General features: G+C 41.8%; 1 protein-coding gene across 2 annotated transcripts in view; it reads left to right on the forward strand.

Moving 5' to 3' along the window:
* Positions 1-13,856, forward strand: part of LOC126193984 (CD2-associated protein) — an 83,369-nt gene that overhangs the window by 46,442 nt on the left and 23,071 nt on the right. For both annotated transcript variants that reach the window (XM_049932730.1, XM_049932732.1), the window contains one exon: positions 4,212-4,371. In XM_049932730.1, coding sequence (XP_049788687.1) covers positions 4,212-4,371 — 160 coding nt within the window. The remainder of the gene's footprint in view (positions 1-4,211; positions 4,372-13,856) is intronic.

Here is a 13,856-nt window from a genome sequence, read left to right on the forward strand (position 1 = left end):
ATCTTCAGCCTGCACACACCCTTCTGCAATGTGTTGTTGTTGCAATTTCTTCATATGCTGGTATGTTACTGTTTTCACTGACCATTTACCAAGCTCATCAATAAAACTGTCAAAGGCAACAGTTTTCTTAATTAGTTTATTTTCCTCCCATGTTGCATATGTAATTTCTGCAGAGTTATCTGCTATGTCTTCCATGCCAAGTATCTGTAAAGACAGTCTTCCCTTTCCAGGGCAGTCACCACATTCTTGAAACAAACAAGTATCTCGCTTTAGATCACATACTACTAATGACTACACATGCCCAACCAAGGTGTCATACGTTACATGCTCCAGTAAGTTCTTCATAATTGTCACACAAAGTTCAAAATCAATGCAGTACACATATAAACAGAGATCTCTACATGGGTATGGAACTACCCTCTTAGGTTGTAGTGCTTACAGTTTTGATCTTCCAGTATGTGAAGGTTGTATAGTTGCTCTTATAAATTGCAAAAGTTTCATTAATACTGCAAGTCATGTACCTCTTCACTTTCACAACTTTTTGACCCTCAACTGTTACAGTTCTAGTGTCTTTTTTTTTTGTTGGCACTCTGGCGAGAACAGTCCCATTTATCTTCCAGATAAAATGATTGCACTATTTGAACTTTAGCTGCTTCTGCAGGATGACCATAATAGGGATCTGGCCTTCCAAAGACTCCTTTTACAGATATCACATTTCTTGATTTGTCTACCATGTACTTTGATACTGATGGAACATGGTTCAACACTGTTTTCTTTGAAAATGTCTCTGGAATAATTGTTAAAACTTGCTCCTTTGCACTGTAGGAAGCACTATATTAAACAGCTGAATTGATATTTGTGAAAAATTCCTGGCAAGAGGTGCAAGAGTGCTTTGGTTCATTTCCTTCTGAAGATGGAATGTCTACTTCGAAGAGAGTGGTCAGTTTTCCTGGAGTGTATTCATCCATAGCTTCAGAAATTTCTCTGTGGTTTCTTGATGCACAGAGCTTATGACTCGACTTCACTGACCATGGTTTCTTAACAGGCCTAAGACCCACCTCTGTAGTTAACTGCCTCAGGATATTTAATTCTTCCTCTATTGATGCAAAATCTGCATCATCTGCACCATGGGAGGCTTCACCTCATTCAGATACTATTGTTGTTGTTATTCTCTCAAAACATTTAGAACACACAAACTCGTAACAGGTAACCCCCCTGCCTGATGTGATACGGATTATGCCAGCTCCAACCTATCTTTGACTCTATTACTACCTACGTAACAGGTACTCCCTTACCCACCTTACCATTCACCCATAAATTGCCTCTGCAAATCTCCCCTTCTTCCATCAGTTTCAATGGCTCTTGTCTCTGTTTAAAATCTTTCACAATGCAATGACTGGATTTGTGTACACACTCAGAACCTTCATCCTCGAAGCCAATAGTAAAGTCGAACAAAGGGCCACCCAGTATCTAATGAAGCTATCCAACTCAGATCCTCAAAAGTGGTGTCTCTTCTCCCATGACAATCATCCACAACACTGCCCTCAACACACAACCATACCTTATCCTGAAAGCTAACAAACCCACATTGTCCCCTTACTTAACCTATTGTACTGAGCACACCTTCAAACTAGGACCATTGAGAGGTACAATCACATCACGTCGCCTTACAATACTAACCACAATTCGTTCCTAATTCTCACATCCAGTTCACTTGTAGTTCTGAAAACATTTGTTGTATAGAAATTCTTAACCTTCAGTCTCACATCAAAGTGTATGCAGCCGTGCTGCCCCAGCATTGTGTGATTGGACAGTGGTGGCAAAGTGACTCCGACATACACAGAACGCATACAATAGGGCCGCCTGACAAGTAGGCTATACTAACTGCACTTGCCCATGGATGATCTGAAGAGTGCCTGGAGGCACCCGTGCCACATGGGACAATGCTGGAACAGGCTGACTTAAAGAACAATCTTAAAATACCATGGCACCACAGTCTTCAATGAAAAACAATAATGTAACCATGGAATCTTGTCTTGAAAGTACTGACCACAAAACCCAAAAAATCATCCCCCAAAATAATCATTTGCAAGCTTTTAAAGAATTCCACACTTCCAGTGTTGCCTTCTGATCCTTTCCAGAAACATCTCTAGCGTTACTCTAGAGCAGTTCAGTGCCATATAGGGTCTACAGTTTTTCAAATTTAAGGAGGTAGTTCACTCTTAGCCTTGGTTTTGTTTGACTGGAGGTGCCCCATCCTGTATTTCCAGACTCGCCTCCAGGAGGAGGACCCTATAGTTCTGAAAACTTTTTTTTATGTTGTGCTGTTAGCTGCACCTCCCAATACCGACCAGTTTATCTGTTTCTTTGTGATTTTAAACATTTTGTACACTGACTTCAATTTTTACTCAGTGTAAAGTTGGGGTATTTTTCATATTCGTTAATGAAGGCCAATCCATCTCTAACTTTCATCTTTTGAAAGCATGTACATAACTCCAAATGTTAGTCAAATCAATTTTTTAAAAATTCTTATTTGCATTAGTAGGATTTCATGTTTTCATGGTGTGTAAATATTTGCAGCTCAGTGCAGACAGGCAGTCTTCCGGTTAGCACAACATGTAAACTTGTCATTCTTTTAGCCTGACGTGTCTTTAAATTATTTATACTTCAGTTTTTATTTTTGTTTTATATGTATAGCTCAAGGCCAGGTTCATCCTTTTCTAATCGGTTCCATTTTGGCAGCTAGGGTGTCAGGTGTCTTATGTGTAACTGCCTCGATGAAGGCTGATTCATGTGTATGTATGGAGTGTGTCATGTCATACGTCTGTTATTTATGGTGATAAGAGTGTGTAAGAATGAAACCCAGCACTGTTGAATTACAAAACATAAAGAGGTGTGGCTATAAAATAAGGGGGCTGATGCTATCACAGAGTAAGTACACATGCGCTGAAGATGAAAAACCAATAACTATGAAGCCTTCTCAGTCGAATGTAGCGTGTATGGTGTCTGCAGACAGATCAGTGTGGCCATGGCTTCATTTGTATCAGAGCTGTTATTTTGTTTTGCCAGAAAAATTATAAGTGTACTAATAGTGACAAATTATCATGCAACTGCTACTGAAATGTCTTTCACTAAAAACAGTGTATAGTGAAGACTGTTCATCACGTACATGAGTTTGAGTGGTTTAGGCATTTCCAATATGGCTGAGAATACATTGCATATGAGTCACCTTTCAACATAAAAAAAAAGTATCAAAAAAGTATGTCATAAGATTTGATTGGACTCCATTCGATCAATTGCTAAACTGTAGGAATTGTCAAAGAATGCATACGGCAAAAATAACATGACTAACTTAACATCAGAAAAATTAGTGCAAAAGTGCCGAAAATTTTCACCATCTGAAAAAAAGAAGCTAGTGCAAATGTTTGTACTGCTATTTTGAATAACATGGAAATGTGCCTTGTTTCTTGGAAATATTGATAACATGTGACAAATCTTGGTTTTTCACTTATGATCCAAAAACTAAGTGCCAACCCATGCAGTGTAAGGACCCAGCTTCACCAAAAGTGAAAAAGCTTGAATGGGCAAATCAGGATTCAAAGTGATTCCCCACTTCTACCCCCCCCCCTTTCAAATCTTCATGGAATTGTATACCTCCCCTTCATTCCTGAAGGTCAAACTATTAATCGACATTTCTAAGTGAAGGCTCTTGCTCACCATTGTGAGAAAATTAGTAGAAAAAATTACCCAAATTGTGGAACAACAAGTCATGGGTTATGTAGCAAGGCATTGCACCAGCTCATATCATCTGTTAAGAGATCCCCTAGTGAAGTACAGTATCCCAGTGTTAAACCACCCAGCTTATTTGCCTGTCCTAGCACCAAGTGACTTTTATCTATTCCCCGACATCAAACCTGCATTAAAAGGGAAAGATTTATGTCCATTGAATCAGTGAAAGGAAAAGTGGCATGCATAATAAAGGCACTCAGAGAAAAACTTCCGCACTGTTTTCATCAATGGAAAAGTTGCATGAAGTGTTTTAGGGATAGGGAAGGGCAATTATATTGAGCGTGACAGTAACTAAATAGGTTCGTTTTTGAAATAACATGTTTTACAGCAGTAGTCCCATTATTTTATTGTCACCTCTCATATTTAGCTAGTAATTTAAAGCAAATTATCTAATTGTAGTTTATGACATTATCTGCATGCAGCAACCAAGGAAAAGTGAACGCCCACCAGCAAAGACCCAAACAACAACAAACAGAGTTAGAGACAGTATTACAAAACCTGTCATCCCTTCTGGTATAAGCAAGCTGGACTCTACGGAAGCACCACAGAAGAAGCCTCCAGAGGTAGCTGCAGCTCGATCAGGTAAAAAAAAATGTATTTATACGGTAATGGCTAAGTCTACATGAATACAAATGACTGAAGGAGTAAAGATACTCACTTGCTGTATAGTTGAGGCATTGAGTTGTCAATAGATACTTAAACGTGACTGGAAACATGGCTGACTTTTTCAGAAAATGTCCTTCAGTGTGAACTAAAACTCGCATTCACACACTCTCTCACTTCCTAACATTCCCCCTCGCTTCCCCTCCCCCTTGCATCAATAATTTTGTTTGGTGTGCCCAAAGAGGCCTTATGTAGAGTGTAAACACTGGCACTTGCATTGTGGCATTTGCGGGGGATGCTCTGCCTTTGAATGTCAAGGTAATGATGTGACATGAAACCATATGTTCCACCGCCCACTCGTTGCTTCCATTGTCTCAAGTTCGGCCGCATGTCCTCGCAATGCAATGCCACTCCCATCTATGGTGACACTGGCTGCCCTCTTCATGTGGGGAGCCCTTGCACCCCACTGTCTGTGTAAACTGTTCTGGTCTCCTTTCTCCAAGCTCATTGGAGTGTCCAGTGTACATGTAGGAAAAAAGAATTCAGAAAATAAAGATCTTAGGCTGTCTCACCTATTTTGAGGCCTGGAAGAAGTTTGACAGTCTTCATCCTGTGCATCTCTCCTCTACCTTTGCCTCCATTACATCTCCCCCCCTCTTTAACCCAGTCTTACCCCCCTTCCCATTCCTCACCCTTGGCATCTTGCGTCCCTTCCCCTCAAGGAAATGTTCCTACTCCTCCCCCTACTCTTGCTCCCCCTCCTCTTCCTTCTCCTCATCCAGGGAATAAATCCTTTCCTCTGGCTCCTGCTAAAGACGGGGCTCCCTCTCGGAACTACCCTCCTCAGCATTCTCGAGGTAGAAAGCCTACAACCTTGGGTCAGATGAGGGCCCATGCTCTGATGGTCCCAAAGCCGCTCGCTCTCTGTCCAAACAAACATTGCTGCCACCTATTCCCTTACTGATAACACCATTTCCCTTGCTCAGAGGGGGGGGGGGGGGGGGGGGGGGGAAGAAGAAGGAGCAGCAGCAGAGCAGCGACTCGGTGACATGACTGCCCCCCCTCCCCTCAGCTTCTTTGTGTCTACCCTGGACTGTAGCCACAAGGTAATCCAATGAAAATGCAATGGATATTAGCATCACCTACTGGAAATTCAAAAACTCGTTTCCTCTTACTCCGCACTCTGTCTTGCACCTCAGGAAATGCACTTCCGTGATGACCACTGTCCAACTTTCCATGGTTGCCGGCCCTGGAATATCGTCTGGAGGGGTCTGCTCATTGGTTCGCACTGATGTCATTAGTGACTGAATCCCCCTTCATACCAGCTTGGAACAATAGCAGTAAGAGTGCAAACGAGTCCAGCAATCACCATTTGCAATGTCTGCTCCCCCCCCCCCCCCCCCTCCCGGTTGGTCACTTCTTTATTTTGACGTACCTGCCGTAATACTGAAATTCTTCCACTGTACCTCCTGCTCGAGCAATTCAGTGCACACGATCGGGTGTGTGTGTGTGTGTGTGTGTGTGTGTGTGTGTGTGTGTGTGTGTGTGTGTGTCACTTCAGCGGGTAGGGGCCTTTTAAATGACCAACTTATTACAGACTACGGTTTGTGTCTCCTCAATAACATTATCTCACCTGCTCTCGCGACTTCCCTATGCTGGTCACCCTATTATGATCTTTGTGAAAGTGACCACTTTCTGGTGATTCTCTCATTCCCCTGCCACTGATTGGCTCCCACGTTGGGCATTCCGCAGAGCCAGTTGGCTTTTATGTACATTTGCTGTATGCTCTGACATCTCTCTCTGATTGCATTGGTGCATCTTGCAAGACATCTGACACCTTCTTCATGCTGCCGGCACTGCTATCCCACTATCCACCGGTACCCATTGTCGTCAACCGGTATTGTGGTGGGCCAAGGATATAGCAGTTGCTATCTAGGACCACTGACGGGTGTTGCAATGATTTAAGCAATATCCTTCAGCGACCAGCCTTGTTGCTTTTAAGCATCTCTTTGCTAAGGCTCTCTACATTATTCATCAGAGTAAGAAGGAATGCTGGGAGTGCTACGTTTCTGTCCTGGGGAGGTATGCCTCTTTATCGCAGGTTTGATCCAAGATTCATAGCCTTCTGGGCTGCCAGCAATAGTCACCTGTCCAGGGTCTTACCCTCAAAGGCTCTCTGTGTACTGATCCATTAGTCCTTGCAGAACACCTCACGACACTCTGCGACAGCATTGGTGTCCTCCTCCTACCCTGCTACCTTTCTCCAGCAGAAATGCCGAGTTGAACAGACCCGTATCTGTATCAAGCCCCACCAAGCTGAACTTTATAATGAACTCTTCACAGGATGAGAATTTTTGCAGGTTCTTACCTCTTCACATAATATGGCCCCATCTCAAACAGGCCATTTACTCAGATCGGAAACAGCGCTCCATCTGAGAGTTTTTACCCCAACGGCTCTTATAGGTTCAATTTGGCTATTCGCTCAGCACCACACGGATGCAGGAGAACTGTATCCTATAGGGTTCTGTGTAAAAATCAGTGGGCGTAAAGCTCTGTTGAGCCTGTGATTACCTCAGTGTTCTATGTCTATCATTTTTGCCTCAGGAGCATCTGCTGAGTGCAGGCTCCAAGGTGCTACCTGATGGGCCTCTGTGTGGACCATCTTCCGTGGCTTCCAGTTTTCTCCCTCCAAAACGCAGTTATGCATTTTTGTCGTCGACCCACAGTACACCCTATCCAGAACTTTATTTAGGTAACCAGCTCCTTGATGTTGTAGCACAGTCCCGTTTGTTGTGCCTTATTTTTGGTAAAAAGCTGTCCCATATAAGGCACCTGAAGACTACATACATGCAGAAACTTAATGCTCTCCACCTCCTGATCCGCACATCATGGGGTGCAGACCGTACTACTCTTCACCACCTTTACCATGCTCTGGTCTTGTACAGACTAGATTGTGGTGGTCAGGTTTATGACTCAGCGGCTCCTTCAGCTCTGAAAATACTTCACCCTGTTCACCATTGAGGGGTGCGTCTGGCTGTTGGGGCTTCTTGCACTAGTACCATTGACAATCTCCTCGCAGAAGCATTGATTCCCCATCTACAAATGCAGTGGAGTCAATTCCTGGTTTCTTATGCAATCGCTGTTCGCCATTTCCCTGACCATCCCATGTGCTCTGTCCTATTTGCAAATGAGGGATGTCTCCCTCCTGATAATGGCCCACTGGTGGGATTGCCGGTTCTCTCTATTGGGATTTCCATCTCACTCACTGGAATGCGCCCCGTGTATTCCACCCCCCCCCCCTCCACCCCTTGGTTGTGCCTACACCACGGATTAGGACTCACCTATTCCAGGGTCCTAATATCTTCGTCACCCATATGATTTTTCTGGTTTCTTGTACATTCCATTCTTGCGGAGTTCCAGGGTACCACCATCATCTATATTGATGGTTCTAAGATGATAAACAAGGCAGGATATGCTTTCATGTCTCCTACGGCTTAGAAAACTATTTATTGCCGGAATCACGTTCTATGTCCATAGCAGAGCTCCTAGCCATCAACAGGACCCTCCAATTTGTTTCTCAGGCCTCTCTCTAGAGTGTTGTAATATGTGACGACTCTGTGTGCAGCTTGCAGGTGCAGGCTATTGACCACCCTTTGGTCTCTGCTATCCATGACCTCTCTCTTCCTTTGGTCGTGCCACCCACCTGGTTGTCTTTCTCTGGTTCAAAAGTCAAGTAGATATCCCAGGGAGTGAACTGGCTGGCTGTTCCTTTCATCATTCCAACTGCCGATATGCAGATCTACACCAAATCTCTATCTACCCAAAAATGGAATGACATTTGATGTGCTGCTGCTCTCAGTAATAAGCTCTACATAATCGGGGAGTCTCCTGTGGTTTGGCACTCTTCCTGCCACTCCTCTCAGAAGCAGTCCACAATCTTATGCCGTCTAAAAGTTGGTCATACCAGGCTAACTCATTGTTTCTTCTTGCATAATAAACCACCCACACAATCGGGTTGTGGAGCCAGACTGATGGTATCCCATATATTGGTGGAATGTCCCCTTCTTATGGCCAGTTTCCTCCATGAAAGTGCTCTTTATTTTCAGATATAAGGTTTTGCTTGACTCCTGGAACACAGGCAGGGTGGTGTGGTTGGGGTCTCCCTTCATGTTATCTGTCTGTCACCAATGACCCCTGCCTGTTGCTAAGACCACTCTTTTATGCATTTGTTTTCCCAGTTTTTAGATTTGGGATACCCTTTCATACCTTCTACTATGTGTGTTTTAATTTCCTCAGTTTATAGTTTCGCTGGATGCAATCGAGGAGTCACTTTTAGCGGACCCTCTCTCTTCCATGCTAACTTTATAATCACTGGAATGATGACTTCGCCTTTTGGTCCCATAACTCCCCCCCCCCCCCCCTCCCCTCCTGCCCCTGCCCTCAATTAATTAATCAGTCAGTCAATCAGTTGGAATCCTCAAATAGTGGATCACTGAACAACAAACAGAAGACAGGCCAATAACTCATAAACAAAACTTCATCATTGGTATAAAAATTAATGTATAATTTGTTCACTTATGCTGTTGCAAACCCACACCAATACTCATTTCACTGGCTATTGATTACTCAGATAAAATTATATTATTTTGTTGAAAAAATCTATAGGTACCTGTATATTGCAGTAGATAAGAAAGTTTTGCATGTTAGACATCTGGCAAAATATTGTTATCATTGCACGTTAGCATTTGCCAAGAACTTATTTCAATATTTTGGATCATTTGAGATGCAAAAGATGTTACCAGTAGTTCACTATTGCTGTAATCCTTCCACATGGATGGAAGTGGAGGCGGAGATACTACCCAGGTTTAAAGAAAATTTTAACAATGTTAGCTGCACTTCTCCATACATAGCAGTGTAGGACCTAAAAATACGCCATGCATAAACTTGTAGCAACTCTCATTTTTCATTGCAAACTATTCGAATTTCAGGCTACTGGTTTTGTAATTTCATAATATCTCAATAGCTATGACCATTAACGAAAGAACAGGCAGTTCACCATGTAGGTGATAAATGATGCTATATGATGCAAAAGAATCAACTTTCTTTACTAGACGGCATTTTTTAAATTATATAAGAAGGATTGTAGAGCACCTGGTGTGCATAGACATTTTTCTCATACTGGTACTGCTGCTCTTTGACTGGTCAGCTAACCAACATTTTCTGTGTGCACCTCCAATTGCATGTAACTGGAGTCAGCACATTAGCTACCATGCCATCAGAGTGATTGTCCACCCCTGTCATTATTTTTCCTTTGACTGTTAGTCAGCCACTTAAAACTGAGAAACAGTTTAACATGGTATTATAATACTGTTGGATTATTCTATCTTTTTACTGTTACTTCCGTTTTAACATATTGCTAGAAAAGTAAACTTTGTAATAGTGTGTCATGTTAGAAAAACATAGTTTGTAAGAATACAGAAAAACCTGTGTTTTCTTGCAAAAAAAGAAAATAAGAACAAAGCAGATACAATCTGGAACCTGAAGCATTACTGAATAAGACGCAAAGGAAAAGTAGTAAGGTGAAGGAATTTTATGTATGGAGTATTGCCCTATGTAGTGCTGAAACATGGACACAAGAGAGGAGAAATGATTAGGGGCTTCTGAAATGAGGACCTGGAAAAGAATGGAAGATGTGAAATGGACAGATACAGTAAGGAATGAGGTTATGTTACAAAGGATAAACGAGAAAAGGCAAATAGTTAAAACAATTACCAGGGCAAAAATAAAGTGTGGGACAGAGAATGGGAAGAAAATGCAGAATGGATCACACTGTAGGAGGCACAGTGACTGGAAAGAGAAAGAGGTAGACAAAGGTGAACTTTCGACATCAAGGTTAGTACAGCACGCCCTGCCACAAAAAGGATGGCAGAAACCAAGACACCTTGGAGAATGCTGAAGTTGCAGTGATGGACTTGTCAAATGGGCAGAACACATCATCATCATCATCATCATCATCATCATCATCATCATCATCATCATCATAATCATATATCCTTCAGATGCAGTAATTCCTAGGGGTATTAAAATCCTGTGTTGACTGATAGAACCCCATTCGACTATATTTGTGATAGTTCAATGGTTCAGAGTATTTTTTGATGTCAATGAATCAAGAGTATTTTCTGACAAGCTTTGATATCTAGTATATATCTACCTATGAAAGGATAGAGAAGGAAATTACCTCTAGCTGCAGATACTTTAAGTGTCTCTCATTGTCTAGCCTGGTGGTAAAGTGTGCACCTGAAAACTGAAAGGTTGCAGGCTTAAATCCCAGTTGGTCCATGGATGTTATCAGTCTGCCTTTAACTTAGCTTTCATCTGTCAGTGATGTAAACATCCACCAGGAATGGCAAATGTTAAAATTCCCTGTTAAACTGCAGAGCCCCTTTCCCTGACAGAATTGTTGGATTAGGTTAGGAACACTCAAATCACCAAAGTGATGTCCAGTTAAGACTTGGCATCAGGCTGTTCAGACATTTGATATTAATATATTGTTATTGTCTTGACTTAGTCTAGGTTGCTGGCTTATTTAACATATTTTAATCCAAGTTGTGCTACAGAATTATTTGGTTGGGCAGTACCAAATGAGACGGTGCTGTGGTTTAGGTACTAAACTCTCACTTCCAGTCATTCAGATTTATATTTTCTGTTGTTTATGTAAGTCAATAAAAGATGAATAATATGATGGTTCCTTTGTGAAGACGCAGCACAATTCATTTCCTAGCCTTGCCTTGTTGGAACTTTTGGTTTGTCTCTCTTGACCATGCCATAAGTGAGACATTTATCCCTAACTATACATCCTTACTTCAAACATTTCACACTGACAGGGGAGTAAATGTTTAAAATGATGTGTGACCAGGAGAGGAGACTACTTTGAAAGGTAGAGTACCTAAAATGCTGTTAAAAGAATGGGCAAGTGTGAGTAGGACTTGCACTATGGTACTGTTGTGCAAACATAGTGGTGGTGGTGGTGGTGGTGGTGGTGGTGGTGGTGGTGGTTGTTTTGTGTGGTTCCATGGCCTGGTTCAAATTTTTGTTGGACCTCACTTCAGCAACTTGTGTGTCCTAACCTACCCCAGTTGTCCAACCACGGAAAGTGGACCTTCAGTTAAATGTGGAATCTGACCCGCATATTTCTGACAACTACTCGCATCATTGAGAGGTGAAGGCTAGTTTGAAACAAAAATCAAAAAATTCGTGGTCGACAGAGACTCTATCCTGCCACCTCTTAGATTCCAGGCACATGCTTCACCACTAGAGCACCCAGCCAGACATGAACATAGCTTGTTCATTTATAGCTTTTGATGAGTGAGTGTGCAAGTATCAAAATATGTGACATATATGGCCATATCTTTTGATTGAATTGACTTTGAAGCTTACCAAAGGGACCATAGACCTCAGTATTTGACATAAATTTCAACTTGATACTTCTACCTTTTCCCAAGGAAAAGAGGATAACAATCTGACAAACAGGCAGACATACAGATAACAAAGTGACCCTATACGGATTCTGTTTTTACTAAGAGAGTAGTAAAATAGATATGGTACAGATCCATTAAGTGAGTTCAGTTGGGAGAGTGTAAACTGACCATACAAACAGTGCAAGAGACAAGAACAGTAGTCCACCTTGCCCACATGTGCAGAATTACACACTCAGTTTGTGATACACACTACTAACCCACTGATTTTGCTAGTCATGACAGAAGTGGCTTCTGTTGTTTTAGAAGTTAATGTCCAAGGTAGACCAAAGTACTTCTTAACTAATTAAAGGGCATCAAACTTACCTTGACCTGTTCTTCGGTGCAATGAGATCTGACAGCTACTTACAAACTTCCAGTATTTCATTCACTGTTCTCATAAAAATAACTAAGCTGTACTTGTCAATTTCAGAGACTCATCCAGGTACAAAGAAAGGAGCTTCTAAGAGTATAATAATTGGTTCTTTCACCTACACATCTTCTGCTAAGTCTTCAGTTCGCCACAGAGAAAGGGACACTGACTGTGGTTGTGGTCATAGTTACTGTCCCACTATTAAAATGTAGACTTCAATGAAGACACCAGAAAATGATTCAAATTGCCATCTATCTTATGAGAAGTTTTGAAGTTAACTTTTACAGCAGAATCTCTTCCTGAATGATATGCATACTGGAATAGTGCAACACCTTTTATCAGAACATATCAGTTACAAAAGTTTACCAGACTGAAGTCTGAAGCTGATTTTTTTAACTGCTGCTGCTGCTGCTGCTGCTGTTGCTGTTCTATTGCAAAATTTAAATGAAGTGGCCACTTAAACGTCATTTGAAAGTCTGGGTTTTAGGTTAGAGATTACTCTCTCATGCTTGCAATCAATGTGTTCATCTTACTCTCCTTCGTGATTTATTGTGTAATTCTAGTGCAAATCTAATTTCTTGGTGTGGTTTACTATCTCATGTCATACTAAACTTCTGCGTAACAATCACTATCGGCCAAAAGGTACATTAAAAGCAGTTGGCATTGAATGACTGCTGTTAGAGCTGTTCTTCTGCCATTTCGCAGTTCACCGTCGATTGGGACCTGCAGCAAGGTGGACTACTGTGAGACCTGAGTTTCTCCCAACATATACTGTGTTCAAATAACTGACAGGAATACAGCTGTGTGACATTGCAGACAACTGCCAATAATTAGATAGATGCACACCTTGTCATTTTCAAGACAAAATTGTAGCAAGCTAGCTCTGTGCTGCAAGGGATTTTGAAACCTAGGTTTGCAGGGCGATTATGGAAAGATCATTAGTGAAAATTAATGATTAATGGGTAAAGTAGCATTTACTCTGTCAGCGGTTGTCAATTAAGTCACCCAGCTGCATCCATGTAAGTTACTTGAACATATTGTATTGCAGGGAGAAACTTGGAGTCTCACATTATTTACCTCTACGTGGAGCAAATGTATCATTGCTTGTTGACATTGGATAAACGGTGCAGAAGTAGAGTAAGATTGCAGTTTGCTTCCTCCTTTCTGATTTTTCCTGATCAAAATATTTTTTAAACGTATGTCAAAGTTGTACATCATTTTAATTTCCCTTCCACCAGTCACAGCCGGCCGAAGTGGCCGTGCGGTTAAAGGCGCTGCAGTCTGGAACCGCAAGACCGCTACGGTCGCAGGTTCGAATCCTGCCTCGGGCATGGATGTTTGTGATGTCCTTAGGTCAGTTAGGTTTAACTAGTTCTAAGTTCTAGGGGACTAATGACCTCAGCAGTTGAGTCCCATAGTGCTCAGAGCCATTTTCCACCAGTCACATCAAGCATTGTGCTGACCTAGCTCTTGATTGCAAAAAGATCCAGTACTCGTCAAAAGCTCGATTTTTGTTTCCAAGGAATTGTTTGAGTTCATTTAATGATTGAATTAAAAATATCAGCTCTCTTGGAATA

This window comes from Schistocerca nitens, chromosome 1, assembly GCF_023898315.1.
Source record: "Schistocerca nitens isolate TAMUIC-IGC-003100 chromosome 1, iqSchNite1.1, whole genome shotgun sequence".
NCBI lineage: Eukaryota > Metazoa > Arthropoda > Insecta > Orthoptera > Acrididae > Schistocerca > Schistocerca nitens.